The sequence below is a fragment of the Bison bison genome, unplaced genomic scaffold (assembly GCF_000754665.1).
Source record: "Bison bison bison isolate TAMUID 2011002044 unplaced genomic scaffold, Bison_UMD1.0 scf7180017864118, whole genome shotgun sequence".
Taxonomy (NCBI): Eukaryota; Metazoa; Chordata; class Mammalia; order Artiodactyla; family Bovidae; genus Bison; species Bison bison.
This window is the reverse complement of record NW_011494690.1, coordinates 1,759,540-1,781,686: the sequence shown is the minus strand read 5'-3', so window position 1 is coordinate 1,781,686 and position 22,147 is coordinate 1,759,540. Positions and strand designations below refer to the sequence as shown.

Genomic DNA, 22,147 nt, shown 5'->3' with positions numbered 1-22,147 from the left:
GGCCTCACCCCTGTTCATGGCCACTGATGACGAGGTTTGACACCCATGAGGAGAGTCATCTTCACCCCCATTCTGAGATACTGGCATAGTTCTTGTGTACTCCTGTTGATTTCTGTTGATGGCAGTTCTGAAAAAAAGTTCTGGATGCTTTCATTTGGAAGACTGACAAAATGTGAGTGGAAGATAGAGCAAAAAACTTCTAAGAAAGGGGAACAATTTACTTCTTGGGGTGGGGTGTCTCATGTTCTACAGGATATGGGTACCTATGTGGGAACTACCAAAATAGTCCTAGATCTTATAAGACATAACTTATCTGGCGAAAAAAGACATTTTTAAAATCTACATTCTTTAAACTCTTCTTCCCTCCCTGCCTCAAAAATATCCTTGGCCAAATCTAGTTGACATTCAAGCTTAATTTACATGCATTTTATCTACAGACTAAAGGTCATGTTGTGTAAAACAAGCTGAAGCTTTTAGGTTGTAATTCTGCTACAAAGGGAGCATTTTTCAGCCCATCAATTGCTTTTTTTATGCAGCTCTTTGAGTTGTAACAGCTCTATATTTTAAGTAGATATAATTTACTTCTAGTTTAACTGAAGTTCAGACACAATTTTCTTTACTGAAAGGTAGAGTTAAAAGAACAAGGCCAACTAAAGATCACTTAAAATGCAATTCGTGGAATTGTTCAGAATGCTATAAGTAGAGTAACCCCATCTTCCGGCCACTCAGAAAGTTTCTTGTGTTCATCAAAGTGCTGGGAATTTTGGAGATGCTGCATAAGCTATATGTAAAACTGTGAAGGACTTGGAAATGCGTTGTGGGTAACTGTACCCAAGCTAAAATGATGAGCTAGCAACTGCAAAATAATTCCCCAGTATTTCAGTGACTCAGTGCTTTTGGGGTCTGGAATCTTTTCACTCAAAGGTGGAAAATGCCTTCTTCCTGTAGGCAACACTTGAGGACCTTGGAATCCATCCCTCTGAACAGGCAGGCCTTTAGAGAAAATTCTTTAACAGTGAGCATCAGGGCAGTGACAGAGAAAACTGGTCCTCACTCAAGTGATGAAGGAAGGTTTTGTGGAGCAGACAGAACTGGAAATGGGTAATGAAGGGTTGATGAGATTTGAGCAGGCAAGGAGGGGAAATCAGTGCAAATGCAGTTAATAACTTGAGCCAAGGTCTGGGGACAGGAATGAACATGGTTGCAAGGCTGAGAGAGCAAGAAGCTTTCCTACACTGAGGAGTTTGGGCTGTGGGAGAGGAATTAAGGGGGCCACAGGAGAAAGAGCCTTGAATTTCTACTTTTGAAAAGCTGAGAATGAATCTGATGAGCAATTGGGAGAATCTTCCATGGGGCACTCATGAAGGAAGCAATTTTATAGGACTGATCTGGCTGTACAATACAGGAAAGATTGTACTGGGGAGAGATGAGAGGCAGGAAGAAAGTTAGGAAGTTATTGCCTTAGTCCAGGCAGGAAATGATTCTGTCTAGCTAAGGTGATGGTATCAGAAATGGAGAAGATCTATATCCTAGAAATACCACGAAATAAGGATGAATTGAACTTGGGAACTAATTGGATGTAAGAAAAGAGAAATAAGCCACCTGGTCCACATCCATCCAAAGACGGTGGAGTGATCAGAATTGAGGGAACTGAAATGGGTTAGTTTAGATGTGAGAATGCTGCATTTGTTTTGAGATTGAACGTGAGATGAAAGTAGAGGAAAAGGGGAAGGAAAACTGAAGAAGGAAAGAATATTCAAGGAAAAGAGAATACCCTTCTTCCAAGAACTATGTGTTCTCCACCAGAGAGGTCTTTACAAGTCTAAAAAGTAAAAGTCAGTTCCCAAAGCCTATATAATGACCTCTAGAAAGAATGTTATTTCCCAGATAGTCATTTTTATGTATGGTTCATGGGTTCAAACCATACATATATGCTGGGTATTGAATTTAGGGAAGTTAATTACACTAAGCATAATTTGTAAATATTCATGTTCAAGGTGAACTCATGCATTCATTCTTCTGTTGATCCAAACTTTTTGAACCCCACAGAAACAGCATGTTTGTCAAAGCAACAGTTTCATCCAGCCAATGTTTCAGTGCTAACAACATCCACAACTGTTGTGGATGAGCATCTCAACCCAGCTGCTGCTGCTGCTGCTGCTGTCGTTTCAGTCATATCCGACTCTTTGCAACCCCATAGATGGCAGCCCCTGGAGAAGGCAACGGCATCCCACTCCAGTACTCTTGCCTGGAAAATCCCATGGACGGAGGACCTGGTAGGCTGCAGTCCATGGGGTCGCTAAGAGTCAGAAATGACTGAGCGACTTCACTTTCACTTTTCACTTACATGCATTGGAGAAGGAAATGGCAACCCACTCTAGTATTCTTGCCTGGAGAATCCCAGGGACAGGGGAGCCTGCTGGGCTGCAGTGGGGTTGCTAAGAGTCAGAAATGACTGAGCAACTTCACTTTCACTTTTCACTTACATGCATTGGAGAAGGAAATGGCAACCCACTCTAGTGTTCTTGCCTGGAGAATCCCAGGGACAGGGGAGCCTGGTGGGCTGCCGTCTATAGGGTTGCACAGAGTCAGACACGACTGAAGCGACTTAGCAGCAGCAGCAGCAGGCAGATGGCAGCCCACCAGGCTCTTCTGTCCACAGGATTCTCTAGGCAAGAATATTGGCATGGGTTGCCATTTCCTTCTCCTTTAAACCCAGGGACCTCCTCTAAATATTTTCTGGACTAACCTCTTATAGCTGTTTCTTGTGCAGAGGGAGGAGGGGGCTGAGCAGGGAGTAGCTTGACAAAACATCTTCACAAATGTTTTTGCTATGTACAAAGAATGCCAAAGGGCAGAGTTTGGGATAATGGATTAATTCTTTGTCCACCCCCTCAACACTGGACAAGTTACTTAACTACCATTTATGTATACTTTTCTGACTATAAGGTGAAGATAAGCATACTTAGATAAAAATCAAAATTATCTGAAGATGCTTGTTGAAAGGAATAATGGGAGCACAGAATATTACTATTAACAGTTAGTGAAAGATTATTCCAGCAGCACTCCTGCTTCAGAAAAATCCATTAGAGGCCTGGGGGAGACAAGTGATTCTTAGCTCACTTCAGAACACTCATCTCTTCCACCCATAACCTCTTATGCACTTATTGTCTGTATCACAACTAAAACTTTGTTTGTGTACAGTTTTGGTCTCTAATTTGTCATCTCTAGTTACCTTTGTCTCTTTAAATATATCTCACCACTCTGCTACACCATTAGCGAGGTATTTGATGAATATCTCTTCATTGATACAGGCATCTACAACTCAGCAAGGGCAAATATAGACTAAGATACCTGCCAGTTTCTGAATCTAGTTTCTTTACACATGAGGAGTTTTGGAGATGAGTCCTGGAGTATTTTTAAAGTCTTTTCTAAGAATTCTTGCTAGCCATCAAATAGGAGTTTGTGTCAGGTATCGGTAAGACTGATTTAGCAGGCCTGCTCTACCTGTTGGAGATTGCTTCATTCATCTGACATGTAGTTACCTACTGTATCACAGGCACACCGTGGGGGCACAAGAAACAGTATAAGCAAACCATGCAAATCCCTGTCCTGTTGGGGTTTACATTCTGGGGGGGGTAGCGACAGACAAGAGCCAAGGTAAATAAGTAAATTACCTGCAGTATTAGAAAGTGATAAGTGCTATGAAGAACAAAAAGCGGCATGAGGATTAGGGAGCAGGAAGGGGGAGATGCAGTTAGAAGTCTTCTGGGTGGGAAAGGCCTCACTAAGAAGGTGACATTTGAACAGAAAACTTGAAGGAGGTAAGGGAGTGAGCCATGTGGAAATCTACGGAAGGGCTGTTCAGGCAGAAGGAAGAGTAAGAGCAAAAGCTCCGAGATGGGGGAGTGTACAGAGAGCACAAGGAACAGAAAGAAGAGGGAGTGGGAGGGAGTAGTAGGAAATGGGGTCAGAGGATAACTGGGCAGAAAAAGGACCAGAGGACCAGTTCATGTAGTGCCTTGCAGGATGTTGTAAAGACACTGGCCTTTGTGGGCAGGGGGGCGGGGGGTCTTTGAAGGATTTTAAGCGGAGTGATATGATCTGACTTGCCTTTCCCAAGGATCACTACAGTGGACTAGATTCTTTGGAGGGGAAGCATGGGCAGTGGTAGCAGGGAAGCTATTTACTTGGCTATTGCAGTGAAAAAACGGTAGTGGCTGAGGGGTGGTAGCAGTGGCTGAGGGATGGAATGCTAACTGGACTCTGTCTAGATATGTCTGATGTCAAGCTGCTAGAATTTGCTGACAGCTTGAACATGTGATGTGAAGTGGGGGGCGGGGGGAAGAAGTTCAATGACTTCAAAGTTAGTGGCCCAAGTAGTGGAAAGACAGAATTGTCATTAATGAGCTAGAAGAACTGCAGATGGAACGATTTTGAGGGGAATATCAAGAGTTCAGCTTGGGGTATGTTAATACCAAGATTTCTGTTAGATGTTTAAGAGAAGATATTGAAGAGGCAGCTGAATACCTGAGTCTGTGAGGGAGGGAATCCCTGCTGGCAGTGTACCCAAGAAATAGTGGAGAGGCCGAGCATGCTAATATTCACTACCTGGACACAGGGAGACTCTAACCAATAGTCCATCTACTCCTGAGGTTACTGAGGCTTAGAGAGATAAAACATCCTGTTCAACATCACAGAGCCAGTGAGTGAAGGAACTGGCACTCACATCAGACTTAACTGTGTCTGACTCCCAAAACCCATGTACTTTATACCACACCTTTCAGCCCTGGGTGTTATCTTTTAATTCTTTTACAGGGTTTTCATTTTTTTGGGGGGGGTGATTTTGTTGTTCAGTCTCTTAAGTTGTGCCCAACTCTTTGCAACCCTATGGACTGCAGCATGCCAGGCTTCCCTGTCCTTCACTATCTCCCAGAGTTTGCTCAAACTCATGTCCATTGAGTGGATGATGCCATCCAACCATCTCATCCTCTGTCACCTTCTTCTCTCCTGCCCTCAATCTTTCCCAGCATCAGGGTCTTTTGCAGTGAGTTGGTTCTTGCATCAGGTGGCTAAAGTATTGGAGCTTCAGCATCAATCCTTCCAGTGAATATTCAGGGTTGATTTCCTTTAGGATTGATTGGTTTGATCTCCTTGCTGTCCAAGGGACTCTCAAGAGTCTTCTCCAACACCACAGTTCAAAAACATCAATTCAGTGCAGCCTAGCCTTCTTTATGGTCCAACTCTCACATCTGTACATGACTACTGGAAAGCCATAGCTTTGACTATACAGACCTTTGTTGGCAAAGTGATGTTTTTCCTTTTTATCTTTTTTTTTTTTTTTTAATTAATGGTCCTCAACCCGTTCCTCCTGGCGGCTGCTCAGCCGAACGCAGAGACCCCAGGGCTTGCTCACAAGGCGGCCGAGCAGGAGACGGGAACAAATCAAGTCTGCCTCTGTTTTTCCTTTTTAATACACTATCTAGGTTAGTCATAGCTTTTCTTCGAAGGAGCAAATGTCTTTTAATTTTACACTGCATTTTCTTTGATGTTTGAGACCACTTTTCATTCAGCACCCCAGTCTCTGTCTGGCTGACTCAGCCCTAACCAGATGTCTCTACTCAAGAGAGCATGAAAGGTTTGTGTTATTTCCATCCAAAGCAGGGGCACATCAATAGCTCCTGCTTTTGTGATGATATTGCTATGGGCAGGACAGAGATGGCCACGTCTCAGGGACCCTAATAGGATAATCCTCAAATCTCCGGGTTCCCGTTTTCTAGGGATTAGTGGAGTATTTGCCAAAATAAAGTTATCTTAGGCAAATAGACACAAAGAGAAACAGTAACCACATGCTAGATGTTTGGTTCCCATAATCTACTGGTTAAAAAGGAATAATATCTTTGGCTGAAGAGCACATTCCATTCCTGGTAATCAATCAGTTCAGTTCAGTGGCTCAGTCATGTCCGACTCTTTGTGACCCCATGAATCGCAGCACGCCAGGCCTCCCTATCCATCACCAAAACTCCCAGAGTTCACCCAAACTCTTGTCCATCGGGTCGGTGATGCTATCCAGCCATCTCATCTTCTGTCATCCCCTTCTCCTCCTGCCCCCAATCCTTCCCAGCATCAGAGTCTTTTCCAATGAGTCAACTCTTCACATGAGGTGGCCAAAGTATTGGAGTTTCAGCTTTAGCATCAGTCCTTCCAAAGAACACCAAGGACTGATCTCCTTTAGAATGGACTGGTTGGATCTCCTTGCAGTCCAAGGGACTCTCAAGAATCTTCTCCAACACCACAGTTCAAAAGCATCAATTCTTCAGCACTCAGCTTTCTTCACAGTCCAACTTTCACATCCATACATGACCACTGGAAAAACCATAGCCTTGACTAGACGGAGGTATTAATACTTATCAAATATCCACTATATGCTGAATGTCATTCTAATGCTGGCAAAGGGACCAGATGAGAGAATGGGGCATACAGGAAGAAGATGAAAGAGTTCTTACCAATAGATGCCTATTTGGTTGGGGAGCCAGAACAACATGAAGGAGCACAGTGATGTTGCTGGGCTGTAAAGGAAATCAGTCAGTGGGGATGGAGGTCTTTGGGGAAGGTTGGGCAGGATTTGGCTGGACTCTGAAGATACCATTTGAACCAAGAGCACTCAGCCCCAAGCCATCGGCATGGGATGGCCAACATTTGTTCCCTTGCACCAACAAATGCCTGGACCTTTGGCTGATCTTCCTGTGGCACTGCAAGAAGAAGGTCATGCCTCAGTATTTCATCCACAGACATGGCAAAGCCTACCTTCCTGTTGGGGTCTGTAGATTGTCATCACCACATCTTGGTCCCAGTGTGAATTCCTGCCTTTCAGAGGGATGAGTCTGGGGTAGCTGACCCCAGCTTCAGACTCCATGAGGGATTCCTCTAACACCTGTGGTCAAATTCTTCAGCAGCTGGGCCAAGGCTTTCCTAGCTTAATCCCAGGCTGATTATCCGCTCCCAGGAAGCTGTTTCTAAAGGACTATTTGCATGCACATAATAGCAGCAATTTGCACAATTAAGGAGAGCCATTCAGTTGTCTAAGAAAAATGGAATTTAAGTTACAAAATAGGTCACATCTGAAAGGTGACTTGGAATTAAACAGCATCCTCCACAGCAAACCAGAGCCAGTACTTGGGGAACGGCAGAGAAGCCATGACAGGACACATTATTTCAGCAGCATGCAAACTGGTGGTGATGGGCAGGTTCGCTCTTTTACTTTTTTTTATGATCAGTCCTGACAGTCAAATGTGAGAGGAAGGGAGTTCAAGAGGGCAGCCGGCCAACCGCCTGAGGCTTTGTGTGCAGATGAGCAGTGGCAGTACACTGCATTTCGCTCTATTCATCTTGATGAGAAAGAAACACTTTTGATTAAGCCTTTCATTTTTGAACAGAAGAGACTGCTTGAAGCTGATTCAAAATCAACTAGTAAAAATCTAGTGTCTTGTTCACATTCAAAGTAAACTAAAGCAGAGATTTGCATTTCCTGTTGAATTTCACACAATTCCTTTTGCAAAATCTAAATGGTATAAAAATAGTAGTGTGTGCTCAGTCACTTCAGTTGTGTCCAACACTGTGTGACCCCATGGACCACAGCCTACCAGGCTGTCCATGGGATTCTCCAGGCAAGAATACTGGAATCGGTTGCCAAGAGATCTTCCTGACCCAGGGATCAAACCCTCATCTCTTAGGTTTCCTCCATTGACAGGCGGGATCTTTACCACTAGCTTCACCTGGGAAGCCGCAAAAAATATAGATGTGGTACGAAATAGGACTTCTGTCCTGGAAGCCAGCTCTGGGAGCCTGGGCCAGCTACTTCACTTGATTTCTTTGGACCTCAGCTTTCTCATCCCTCCTCCGCTTGACTCTAGGTCTCTGGGTGTCTCTCCCTACTTCCTCCCCAATTCCTCCTGGGAGTAGAATTTGAAATCATCTGTCTACTTCAACTCTCTCATTTTATGGATAGGTCAACCCAAAGTAGCTCCATTCTATTTGTTTTCTATTTAGGGGGTTGGCAATTTATGTGGGAAAAAGAAAAATCTTATGATTAATAAACAACTTCAAAATCACTAGACAGCTATTCTAGTTCATTCTACATTCACTTGTCTAGAAGAAACAGAGATCTGTCCAAGTTATTCCAAGTGATGGGCGTAATGAGGAATACATGACATTGTGATTCCTAGGGAAAGCTCTGTAATTAAAACCATCCTTTGGGCTCATATAATGTTTGCATGCTCTCTTCTCTCACTCTGAATTATTAAAAACACAGCAAGTAAAAACCACCCATAATCCCAATATATCTTTTCAAATGATATAAACTAATAAGTGAAAATTACCCTTTAATCTCCTAGTCTCAGTCTTCAATAGGAAACAAGATCTCAATGGTTTGGTTCATGAGCCTTCAAACTTTTCTCTGTGCTTATCCAGACATATCTAAATGTTCTTTTTCAACCAAAAAGTTCTACTGTTATGTGGCTTGTGCTGTTTTTATCACTCAGCAGTATGCTTTCAAGATTAGTACACATAGATCTACTTCATTCTTTTGCACCTGCTTAATAAGTGCCTTATTCTAAAGGAGATCGGTTCTGGGTGTTCTTTGGAAGGAATGATGCTAAAGCTGAAACTCCGGTACTTTGGCCACCTCATGTGAAGAGTTGACTCATTGGAAAAGACTCTGATGCTGGGAGGGATTAGGGGCAGGAGGAGAAGGGGGCGACAGAGGATGAGATGGCTGGATGGCATCACTGACTCGATGGACGTGAGTTTGAGTGAACTCTGGGAGTTGGTGATGGACAGGGAGGCCTGGCGTGCTGTGATTCATGGGGTCGCAAAGAGTCAGACACGACTGAGCGACTGAACTGAACTGAATAAGTGCCTTGTTGTGTGTGTGTGTGTATGTGTGTGTTAGTCACGTAGTCATGTCCAACCCTTTGTGACCCCCTGGACTGTAGCCCACCAGGCTCCTCTGTCTATGGAATTCTCCAGGCAAGAATACTGGAGTGGGTTGCCATTCCCTTCTCCAGGAGATCTTCCCGACCCAGGGATTGAACCCAGGTCTCCTACATTCCAGGCAGATTCTTTACCATCTGAGCCACCAGGGAAGCCCAATAAGTGCCTTACTGATAAACATTTAGATTGTTTGCATGCTTTTGCCGTCACAGTGTAGAGATGAACATTCTCATCAGATATCCTTGTATAGTGTTCTTACAAGTGAGGTTCCCAGTTCATAGCATTTTCTTTCTCATAGAGGCTGCAAAATTAGTCCCATCTATTTTTAGTTTTAATTAAAGACAACTCAAGCCAACTGGTGCCAGATTAGCAAGAAGTCCATTATTTTTCTTCAGAGGCTTTTTCCTTGCCCCTGAATTGCCCAAGATTCCATGGGTTCTACTAGTCCAGTGAGACCAGTTCTGTATCCAGAGAGAAAACTGGGAGATCTGGTCAGGCCACAGATGGGACCTATTTGGGCTGTCTTTTCCTTCATTGCTGCCATATGTTATAAAAGTTGAAAGCAAGTCCCCATGTATTGTGATATGTCTTCGTCCACTGCAGCATGACCTCAAGGTGACCCTGAGATGCCACAGCATTTCTTCTGGGAGGATGGCCCCACCTCCTCAGCAAAACTGACCTAAGCTATCCGGGGGTACCATTCTTTATGTTACACCCAGGTTGACAGCCGTTGTCACCTGCTCTCAAGACAAGCTGTCCTTTGGAGACCATTGACATACTTTCCTACTTGAACCCTATCTCACCAGTGGAAAAGTTCTAGGTCTGGAAACAGGTACTGTGCTGTGCGCAGGGATACAGACAAAATAGCAAATTCTCCTGCTGTCAAAATGCCTTCATTCTTTGGAGGAAAGGCACAGGTAATAAACAAATGCATACAGAAGCCAAGATAATATTGGATAAAGGTGAGTGCTACACAGGCTGAAAGCCTTGAGGTGATGGGGACTGGCTGCTGGGGTTACTCTCAGGTAGGGAGTCAGGGAAAGCCTTCTTAACAATGTGGCATTTGAGCTGAGGCCTCTGTGAAGATGTGAGCAGTTTATAAGGCTTGGCAAAGACCAGAGGTGATGGTCAGTGTGATTGGAGTCGAACAGTGGTGGGGTGGGGGTAGATGGCCTTGAGAGAGGGCAGGGCCACGTCCTGCATGGATCCTGCCTGACACCCCCAGGGCTATGAGTTCTGAGGCTGTTTTCAGTTCACCATTCTCAAATCCTAAATGAAGATCTAGAAAGCCTGGTATACTAAATATGACTCCTTAACTTGACAAGCTAGGTTTTATGACTTTCAATTTTGAATTTTCTGATTTTCATCCAAATTCATAAGCATTATTATTACAGAAAAAAAAATGTTTCTGGTTTTCTTATGGTCATACCTTTTCATACCATGTTTTACTTTGATACAATCTTATATAAACCATGTTTGTTAAAGAATATTCCCAAGTGAAGACTGACACAATTTACTGGTAAATATCTAAGTTAACTTTTAGCATATAAATGAAGCCAAAAGGTCAGGAAATGAAAACTCCATCTTTATCACTTTTATAGAAGCTATGCTAACACCAACTCCAGTGATGAACATAAAAGAGAGAAAGGTTAATTTTCCCTATTGATGCTCCTGTTGTTTCCAACTACTTCTCCTGCTGTGATCCCCCAGGCAACAAATGAGGCATTTATGAAGTCTCTAATGGTTCTCTCAATGAACAATTATGCATATTTTAAGAAGATAAATTTTGTAGTGCAGCTGATTGCATGAATTTATGAAAATGACCCAAAGCAGTGAATCGAAATTTCTTCTGGCTATGTTATAATACTCATCCGAGCCACAACAGAAAATACAATAGACCTAGAATCAGGAAACCTGGAGTTGAGCCCAGCTTTTCCACGCGCAAGCTGTGTGACCTTGAGTAAATGACATCACCTTGCTAAGCCTCTCTGTTCTTATCTATACAAAAGGGAGAGTCCCACTGCCCAAAATACTTCAGCTTAGAGAGTTTTGGGGGCTAGGAGGGAACGGTTTATGTTGGGAGGGACACCTGGGATGTCCTAATGCATTGCTGGGCTGGAGGTGGTATATGGATGTTTGTTTTATTATTCATCTTATACTGTAGGCACACATTTTATATTTTTGTGGTATATATGATATATTTCACAATAAATTTCCAAAGTAGTCAGTAGGCACCTGTGACACACTTCACAAACAGTAAATACAGTACAAGTCTTCCTCCAGGTCCCCTAGAAAACAAAATAAACCTATAGAAGACAAAACAAATTTTCCCTTCAAATCAAAACAAGTTTTCTTTAAAAAGAGTTTGAGAGAGAAATCAGCAAAATTTTTGAATAAAACAAAAGTGCATTTTGTTTTATTAAGTGCGGGCATTAGTATAGCTCCTTCCCACCCTGGCTCTCTACTCCTCCTTACTTAAGGAGGAGTTTTTAGGTTTTAGTTCTCCTTTTTAAGGTTCTCTCCAGAAATAGTCTAGAAAGTCATAGACAAAGAGAATCTGGAAAGTAGCAAGAGAGAAAGTGTATAGAAGCATTTTCATATGTACTACTTTTTTACTTAAATGAAAGCTTCTCTATATCTTGTTTGTTTTTTTTTTTCATTTATCTTAGCAATCTTTCAATATTGGCTTTATGGATTTAAATTTAGTCTTTACCACAGTATTTCATTGTATGAATATGCTACAATTTCTCTAACCAGACTTTGCTGATAAATATTGAGGTTGTTTCTAACTTTTGCTCTTGCCCACATTTCTAAAATAACCATCTTTGTACATATATCCTGTCATACATACATGAGTGTATCTGTAGGATAAATCATAAAATATAATGAGTCAAAAGACAGATCCATTTAAATCTGAGTAGATATTGTCAAAATGCCCTCCAAAGAGGCAGTGTCCCTTTGCATTTCCATCAACACAGTATGAGAGTGCTCCTTTCCCAATACCCTTGGGGAAGTACTCTGTTATTCTTTTTATTTACAAACCGAAAAGGTAAAAATAGTATTTCATAATTGGATGTGTTTCTTCAGCTATAAGTGAAGATAAGACACTCTTATTTTCCTTCTTTGAGCTTTCTGCCTGGATCCATTGCCCATTTTCCTTTGTTTTTTGTTCCTTTACTCATTGCTTTGTAGCAGCTCTTTGTATACAAGCTCTTTGCATAATTATTCTAAGTTTGTGTTTCTCCTTTGTTATTGTTTATACTATTTTATGTCTTATAGAAATGTTTAATTATTAGACAGTCAAATTTATCACATTTTTCCTATATATAGTATGGGGATTGTTTCTTCCTTAGAAAAGTCTTTCCTACTCTAATACCATTATAAATATTTTTCCAAAGGTCTCCTTCAGTATTTTTACTAGCTTGTTTTTAACTTTAAAATTTTCAACTAATGCTGCTCAATTAACTTTTTTAGTGTAAGGAGTGAAATAGGGATCTGTATTTATGTTTCCCCTAGATGTGTATCCAGCTGTCTCAACTCCATTTCCCAATTGATAAGGTTTCTTCCCACAGTTTTGAAATGCCACCTTACTTGGGTTTAAAATGTTCTCTATGTATGAATTTGAAATTCTTAGATGGTAAACTGATAAATTAACTAAATCATTCCTGGCATATCCAAGAGACCATCAAAACAATAGCGTAAATAGAGTTTGCTTATCCCATACCAGGCCCTGTTGTGAGTGTACTGCATGTATTCAATCATGTATCCACATAACCATGCTATAAGTAAGGTAGGTACTGTTAGCTCCTTTATAGACAAGGATGCTGCAGCACAGAGAGGTTAAGTAACTTTCCCTAAATCACACTATTTGTGAATGACAAACCCGTGATTTGAACACAAGCAATTTGACTTCCCGATTCATGCCTTCATCTGTACTTTCTGCTGCCTTCACAAAATAGAACACACTTTTGTGTAAGCTTCCTACATCCAAGGAGCTGTTCTAAGAACTTCATATATAACTTCACTTAAGTTTCACAGCAATCCTAAGATGTTGCTGCTAAGTAGCTTCAGTCATGTCCGACTCTGTGCGACCCCATAGACGGCAGCCCACCAGGCCCCACCATCCCCGGGATTCTCCAGGCAAGAACACTGGAGTGGGTTGCCATTTCCTCCTCCTAAGATGTTAAGTACTACTAATAGCCCCATTTCACAGATAAGCAAACTGAGACAGAATGGAATTTGTTGTTTTAGTCTCTCAGTTGTGTCCGACTCTTTTGCAGCCCCATGGACTATAGCCCCGAATGTAGCCCACCAGGCTCCTCTGTCCATGGAATTCTCCAGACAAGAATACCGGAGTGGGTTGCCATTTCCTTCTCCAGGGGATCTTCCTGACCTAGGGATTGAACCTGTGTCTCCTGCATTGGCAGGCAGATTCTTTATCACTAAGCCACTAGGGAAGTAGAACTACAGAACAGAAAGAGAGGGGGGGATGGTGTGAGATGAGGCCAGATATAGAGGAATTTTGCTGTATCTTTAGAGCAGCAAGGCATCACGAAAGTGATTGAATCAGGGCTGACCCGATCAGATTTGGGTTTTGTGAAGCTCACAAGCAACAGCATGGAAAATGAATGGGGGCAGAGGGGAGAGTGTATAGTGGTGTGTGGAAATCTTGTGTCAAGCTGATAGCATGGTGCAGTGACCATGCATTCCAGATGGACATCCAATGGCAAGTAAGCAGTGTCCCCATGACATGAGAATCACTGCTCTAAGGACAGTTTCCACACGCCATGCATGGAGCTCCCTAACCCTAAAAGCAGCAATTCATATAATCTACATTTTCAGAAGAAACTGAAACATCAAGGAGTCAAGTACCTTACCCATACCCACTTACAGAGTTAAGTATGTGCTTCAGACTGCTAAGTTCACCAGTCCTGTTTATTCAGATCCACAGATTGAGTCCTTCAGACACTGGGGAGCCAGCTTGGGTTTAGATTTGGCTGTTCCTCCCCCATCCTCTGCCTTCTCAGAGTTTGATAGAAATCAAGGAGATTCTGTTGATGACGTCAATAGAAATAGCTGCTGATACAAGAAAAATCTTTATCTTTAGCTCTTTCAGGGGTGTCTTTTCAGTTTTAGGTTAACTTTTCCTCGGACTTCTACCTGTTCTTCTGAAGCTATTTTGGAAATTTTTATAATTGTTTTCTGCTTGTCTGAATAAACAGCAAGTTCAGGGTCTACTGCCTACTGTGCTGCTGGTAATGGTCCTCTCTTCCCACAGATCCGAGTAATGGTGGACCTGTGCAACAGTACCAGGGGCATCTGCCTCACAGGTAAGCTGGCCAGCATTGACCAAGAGCAGCTCACATGGGGAGCGCGTGTGCTGGCCGAAGGGCCTGGGGTAGAGTGAACACCTAGGAACTCCTTAGCTTTATGAAAATGCGTGCTGGTTTACTTGTATACCAGATGTTTTCAATGGGCTAAAACTCAGTAGTAACATAAATTTTGAAAAACAATAATATTTTTGGTATTGCCATAGAAATCCAGCCATGTCAAAGAACTAGGTCTTGGGTAATTAGAAATATGTGGTACCTTGAACTGAGGCCGACACTAATTCCCATTAGTGTTTTAAAAGGGAAAAGAAAGGAAAAAGACCTTGCTAAGTAGTAGAGAGCCCTTACCAGAAGTAGTTATTTCCCCATATCGTACATATAGCTTGAATGGGAAGCTCTAGATGCAAACTGCTAATTAGTCAAGAAAACTTTTTTTATGACGATTTCTCTATGCGGTGCCTACTATGTGCTCGATGGGACTGGAAGTTGGTCACACCCTGTCCCCTTCTATTCAATGAATCAAAGACAAATAGAAAGGAAGGACAGAATTAACCTCAAGGCACATCAAGCCTTAGGACCTGGAATGGCTGATGGATGGAGCAGGGAAAGAGAGTCATGGTGTTTGGTTTTCTTTGGCTGCAAGGCATGTGGACATGCAGGATCTTAGTTCCCTTGACTAGGAATCAAACCGAAACCCGTGTCCCCTGCAGTGGAAGGGCAGAGTCTGAATCACTGAACAGCCAGGGAAGTCCCTGGGGAGTGGTCTTGGTGTGATTATACCTAACTCTGGCAGAGATTGGCTTCTCATCTCAGGGGAGGAGTGCCTGCCCACTGCCTTCAGAGCTCACAAACTCACATGCGGAATGCTGCTCTGGCCAAAGGGCTGGGGACAGAATGAGTACCTAGAAACACTTTAGGTTATGAAAATACACGTTGATTTGCTTTTACCAGACATTTTTAATGGGCTAAAAATCAATTTAAAATTATGAAAAATTATTTTCATTATTACCATAGTCGTATGACCATGGAAAATAACTAGGTCTTGGGTAATCAGAAATGTGTGGTACGTTGAACTGAGGCCAGTCACCCAGTCATCACCCTCTGCCCCAACCAGGCACTGACCACCAGGGACAGGCCCACAGTGCCTGGTCGCAGACACTGCATTTCCTGTCTCTTTGAAGGGGGTGCAGCATTCTGAGGAAACAGAGGGAAGTTATTTTTGCATTAAAAATCTATTATGGAGAGATCCGGATCTTAGATGGCAGGGTAGGAAGATCCTGAGCTCTCATCCTCCCATGGACACACCGAAACTACGACTACTTACAAAACAATTATCTCCGAGAACAACCTGAAGTCTAGCAGAACAGATTTTCTAAACTAAGGACAGAAAGAAAAGGACACAGTGAGGGACCCATGTAGGATGAACAGAGACACAGTCTAGTCAAACCTGCATCCCCAGTGCAGCAACCCACAAGCAGGAGGGATGTCACAGCCACAGAGATTCCCCCCGAAGAGCAAGGGATCCAAGCCTCACATCAGGCTCCCCAGCTTGTGGGACGTGTATGGGGAAGACGAGCCCCCACGACACCTGGATTTGAAAACCAGTGAGACTTTCATTCAGGAGAGCTGAAGGGCTGTGGGAATCTGGGACTCTGCTCCTTGCATACACATTCATTCACTCTAACTTCCAGCACAGAGGCAGCAGCTTGAAAAGTGCTTGGGTCACATAAGAAGGAGATTCACTGATGAATTTTAAGGCATGTGCTGGAGGGACAGGGATCTGGAGGAACTTCCTCTGGGAATGGAAGTGCTGGCAGACACCATTTCTGTTACTCTCCACCAAACTGACACTGTGTGCCCCACCCCAATGCTCCCTTGAGGACTGACTCCAGCCAGTCCCTCCAAAATACATCTTGCCTTGCCCTACCCAGAGGGCAGCCCTAGCTGGCACCAACCCCCCTCCAAAGCAGCTCCCACTTTAGGGGGCCAGCCCCACACCACAGAGCACTCACAATAGTCCCAGCCTGGCCTTGAAGCCAGTGGCACTGGAGCTAGCTCCACACATCAGCAGGCCTGCAGCAGTGCTCTGGTGACCTGGGGCGATTGCATCATTGAGCCGCACCTTCTACATAAGGCCACTCTTCTACAACTAGGAGATGTAGCCAACACCCTTAATACATAGAAACAAGCACAGAGAGTTAGGCAAAATAAAGAGACAAAGGAATACCTTTCAAATGAAAAAATAAATAAAAATAACACAAATCACCAGAAAAGGAGCTAAATTAAACAAAGATAAGCAATTTACAAGATAAAGTGTTCAAAGTAACAGTCATAAAGATGCTCACCGACTCGAGAAAACAATGGATGAACTCAGTGAGAATTTCAACAAAGAGAGAGAAAATATAAGAAAAAAGAACCAATCAGAACTGAAGAATACAGTAACTGAAATGAAAAATACACTGGAATGAATGAACAGCAGATTAGAGGATGCAGAACAGATCAGCAGTCTGGAAGACTACAGTCTGGAAGAACAGTGGGAATCACCTGATCAAAATACTGAAAAGAAAAGAGAACTTTAAACAATCAGATAGTTTGAGACCTCTGGATCAAGAGTACTAACATTTGCATCACAGGGGTCCCAGAAGAAGACAGAGAGAGAAAGGGACAGAAATCCTACTTAAAGAAATAATGTCTGAAAACTTCCCTTGCCTGTCAAAGGAAACAAACATCCAAGTAAAGGAAGCACAGAGAATCCCCCAAAAAGACGAACCCAAAGAGGTCCACACCAAGACACATTATAATTAAAATGTCAAGAATTAAAGAGAGAATCTTAAAAGCAGCAAGAAAGAAAACCTAATTATGTACAAGGAAACCCCCATAAGACTATCAGCTGTTTTTTCAGCAGAAACTTTATAGGTGGGAAGGGAGTGGCATGATATATTGAAAGTATTGAAAGAAAAAAATTTACAGCCAAGAATACTTTACCCAACAAGGTCATCATTCAGAATTGGAGACATAAAGAGTTTTGCAGTCAAGAGAAAGCTTGTAAAGGAGTTCATTACCACTAAACAGACCTTACAAGAAATGTTTAAAAAAAAAAAAACCTCTTTAAATAGAAAAGAAAAGGCCATAGTTAAAATTATGAAAGAAAAACATCTCTGTGATAAAGGCAAACATATAGTAAAGGTAGTGAATCAACTACCAAGGAAGTTAGTATTAAGTTTAAAAGGCAAAAAGTAGTAAAATTATCTATAACTAAAATAATTAGTTCAGTGATGCACAAATAAAAACATGTAAAGTATGACGTCAGAAACAAAATGAAGGAAAGGAAGGTAAAAGTGTAATGTTTGTAGAACGTGCTCAAACTTAAGTGACCACCAACTTAAAAGAGACTGTTTTATACTTAAGTTGTTATATGTGAACTTTTAACTAAGGAGACAAAAGTCTTGTACTCAGAAAACTGGGCTTTCCATGTGGCTCAGTGGTAAAGAATCTGCCTGCCAATGCAGGAGACACAGGTTCAGTCCTTGGGTCAGGAAGACTCCTTGGAGAAGGTAATGGCAACCCACTCCAGTATTCTTGCCTGGGAAATCCAATGGGCAGAGAAGCCTGGCAGGCTACAGTCCATGGGGTCGCAAAAGAGTCAGACATGGTGACTGAACAACAAAAACAACTCAAAAAACTACATTTCAATTCAGTTCAGTTGCTCAGTAGCGTCTGACTCTTTGTGACCCCATGAACTGCAGCACGCCAGGCCTCCCTGTTTATCACCAACTCCCAGAGTTTAATCAAACTCATGTCCATCGAGTTGGTGATGCCATCTAACCATCTCATCCTCTGTTGTCTCCTTCTCCTCCCACCTTCAATCTTTCCCAGCATCAGGATCTTTTCCAATGAGTCAGTTCTTTGCATCAGGTGGCCAAAGTATTAGAGTTTCAGCTTTAGCATCAGTCCTTCCAATGAATATTCAGGACTGATCTCCTTCAGAATGGACTGGTTAGATCTCCTTGCAGTCCAAGGGACTCTCAAGAGTCTTCTCCAACACCACAGTTCAAAAGCATCAATTCTTTGGTGCTCAGTTTTCTTTATAGTTCAACTCTCACATCCATACATGACCACAGGAAAAACATAGCCTTGACTAGACGGACCTTTGTTGACAAAGTAATGTCTCTGCTTTTTAATATGCTGTCTAGGTTGGTCGTAGCTTTTCTTCAAGGCACTGATAAAAGAAACTGAGGATGACACAAACAGATGGAAAGATGTATTGTATTCATGACCTGGAAGAATTAAGATTGTCAAAATGACTATACTACTCAAAGTAATCTACAGAGTCAATAAAATCCCTATCAAAATGCTGATGTTATTTTTCACAGAACTGAAATAACCCTAAAATTTGTATGAAACCACAAAAGACCCCACATAGCCAAAGCAATCTTAAGAAAGGTGAACAAAGAACTTCAAATTTCCTCATTTCAAACAGTATTGCAAAGATAGCAATCAAAACTGTACGGTTCTTTTTTAAAAGAAATATTGGAGAGTAGTTGATTCACAGTGTTGAGTTACTTTCTGCTGTATAGCACAGTGACTCAAAACTGCATGGAATTGGCACAAAAACAGACACACAGATCAACGGAACAGAGTAGATGCTTCTATCATCAATTTATTATGACAAGGGAGCCAATAACAGACAGTGGAGAAAGACAATCTCTTCAATAAAATGGTGTTGGGAAACTGGACTGCCACATGCAAAAGAATGACGCTGGATCACCATCTGCAAAAATAAACTCAAGACAGATTAATGGCCTAAATATAAGATTTGAATCCATAAAACTCCTAGAAGAAAACAAGAAGTATACTCTTTGACATCAGCCTTAGCAGTAAATTTTGGCTCTGTATCCTCAGGTACAAGCAACAAAAGAAAAAATAAACAAATGGGGCTACAAAAAATTAAAAATCCTTTGCACAGCAAAGGAAACCATCAACAGAAAAGCAAACCAAGCAAATGGGAGAATAGATGTGCAACTGATTTATCTGATAAGTAGTTAATTCAAAATATTGAATATGTAAAGAACACAATATAAAAATCTATTTAATTAAAAAATGGATAGAAGACATGAATAGACATTTTTCCAAGGAAGACCCACAGATGACCAACAGACACATGAAGAGATGCTCATTTTCACTAATCATCAAGAAAATGCAATTTAAAACCACAATGAGATATCACCTCATTCATGTTAGAATGGCTGTTATCAAAAAGACAACTAAAAATAAGTGTCAAGGAGATGTGGAAAAGGGAACTCTTATGCACTGTTGGCAGGATTGTAAATTGGTGCAGCTACTATGAAAAACAGTATGGAGGTTCCTTTAAAAATTAAAAATAGAAGCATATGATCCAGCAATTCCACTTCTGGGTATTTATCTGAAAAAAATAAGAAGCTAATTAGAAAAGATATATGCACCCCTGTCTTCACTGCAGCATTATTTATTATTTATAATAGCCAAGATATGAAAACCTAAGTGCCCATTGATATATGAATGGATAAAGAAGGTATGGTATAAATACACACAATGGAATACTACTCAGTCATTAAAAAAGAACAAAATTTGAAGCAAAATGGATGGACCTAGAGGGTAATATGCTAAGTGAAATAAGTCTGACAGAGAAAGACAAATGTATGATTTCACTTATACATGGAATCTAGAACACAAAACAAGTGAACAAGCATAATAAGACAGAAACAGACTCACGGATACACAGGTGGTTGCCAGAGGAGACAAGAGGGAGGGGTTAGGGGCTAAGTGAAATAAGTGAGGGAGATTAAGGGGTATAGACATCCAGTTATAAAATAGATGAGCCATGGGAGTGTAGTGTCCAGCATAAGGAATACAGTCAGTATTATCACAGTAGCTTAGTATTGTGAAGGATTACTAGACGTGGTGATCAGTTTGTAATATATATTAATGTTGAATCATGATGTACTACACCTGATACTAATATAATTTGTATGCCAACTATTCTTCAATTAAAAAAAATTCTCTTATGGAATAAATGCACCGTTCCCATGGACTCTAAAGATAAGCACAAGACTTTGAAGCCATCTGGAGCTTGTGCTGGGGCTCCTCAGTCTAAGGCTGCAGGCTCTGAGGAGGTCCTGGTCTCTTCACAGGGCTGCGCTGGGGAAGGCTGAGAAGCCCTGCAGTGTGCATGGACATGCAGAAACCTGCTGCAGTATTCTCCCCAGGGCCTCTCGCTACCTGCCCGGCATTAGGAACTCTGGTTGCGTTTGTAGAATGACTAAATCTGTGATTTTTGTAAGTGATTAATGGGGGTGGTGGGCTAGCAAGAAAGATGCTTCCTGGAGGAACTCTGAGTCCAAACCCGACTCTTGTTGGCTTAGTTTAACCTCAGAGAGAAAAGCTGTAATCCTGTGGCTTCTTAGAAAATGCTAATTGAGTTATTACTCGTCACATTTCGGCCCTCACAGAAAATTAAATATCTTCAGAACAGCTTAGTCCTTTATTCTGAAACCCTTGTGGCTTAAGCACAAGGATTTCTTACATCTCTGGGAGTCCCTTTTCAGCGTTGCTGCATGTGACAGTAATGAGCGCTAGAGAAATGCTCAAATGGATAGAATTACAGGCACAAAAGCCCTGTTGAGAGGCACAGGAAAAGCCTCTTCCTTTTTGATTTTTATAGTGATAGAATGAGAGCCAGGCTGTTCAGTGAATGTGGGCCAGAGCTATTGAGACCACTTAGGAGAGATTGACGGGATCGCATCTGTGCTGGAGATGGGTTGAGGAGGTTATTCTTTGGCACCTAAAAATGCTTTTCAAAAGCCAGTTCCTTTTTTCATGACAGCTTGAAATTGGGTCTTCTTTTACACAGAAAGCTCTTCAATTAAAACTTAGGTGTGAAAAGTACAAGTTGTATGTACTTTTTTACAAGGCAAGGAGGCACCCAGGGATAGGCCAAGGTGCCTGGATTGGGAGCAGGGAGGTGAGAGGACCCAGGACTGAACCAGGGAGCTTCAGGGGGAGAGGCAGAGAGCAGCAGTCCAGAGGTTACAGGGTTACAAGGCTCCCAGATGACACCTTCAGGAAGGGTTGCTAGGACAGAGTCTGGGTTTGGGCCTGAGAACAAGATCTAGCTCTTCACTGGAGTCATCTTTGAAAAAGCAGGTGTTTGTGACTTGAGGCTAGTCCAACTGTGACCAGGAAAGCCCCTTCCTGTTCCTTTCCCAGGACTCAGCTGTGGCTGCTCTGGGGACAAGGACAGAGCAGTCAGGCTTTAGGATTTTGCTAATGCAGAGTTTGTCAAATGACATATGGTTTTCTGGATGCATCTTATCCCTGATCCCAGTTTCCTTGGAACCCCAGAAGCATGTCTTCTGGAAGAGCAGGTTATCGTGAAGAAGGCAGGTCTTGGGTAATTCTTCACTTCCAGTGGCCTCCACATACAGGCTTGTTGGAAAATCTCTAAATCATCATATTGCTGAACTGCTTGTTGGGACCAACGTGCTTCAAATCCACAGTGCCCATTCTCCTTGCAGAGACATGACTCCAAGTCTGTGATAACACTTGTAATCCTATACCCAGGCATCAGTCGTGGATCACTGTTGCCACCTAGCATGGCCTCAGGTCCCAAGTCATTCTTTTCTTGTGTTGCAGAAAGTTGTACTAACTGATTGGAGTTGGCACTTGAAATAATATCGAACTCTTCTCATTTTTAAGGTTGTCATGGCCATAATCCAAAATTGAAATGCACCAAATAAGTGAGATTAGACCAAAGCTCCATTTTAATGGGGCATGTGGGGAAAGATACA

The 22,147-nt window shown here is 42.2% G+C and overlaps 1 protein-coding gene across 2 annotated transcripts in view; it reads left to right on the top strand.

Annotated features, from left to right (window-relative positions):
* The window catches only part of GLDN (gliomedin), a 56,186-nt gene that overhangs the window by 8,218 nt on the left and 25,821 nt on the right, over positions 1 to 22,147 (top strand). For both annotated transcript variants that reach the window (XM_010839489.1, XM_010839488.1), the window contains exon 2: positions 14,270 to 14,321. In XM_010839489.1, coding sequence (XP_010837791.1) covers positions 14,270 to 14,321 — 52 coding nt within the window. The remainder of the gene's footprint in view (positions 1 to 14,269; positions 14,322 to 22,147) is intronic.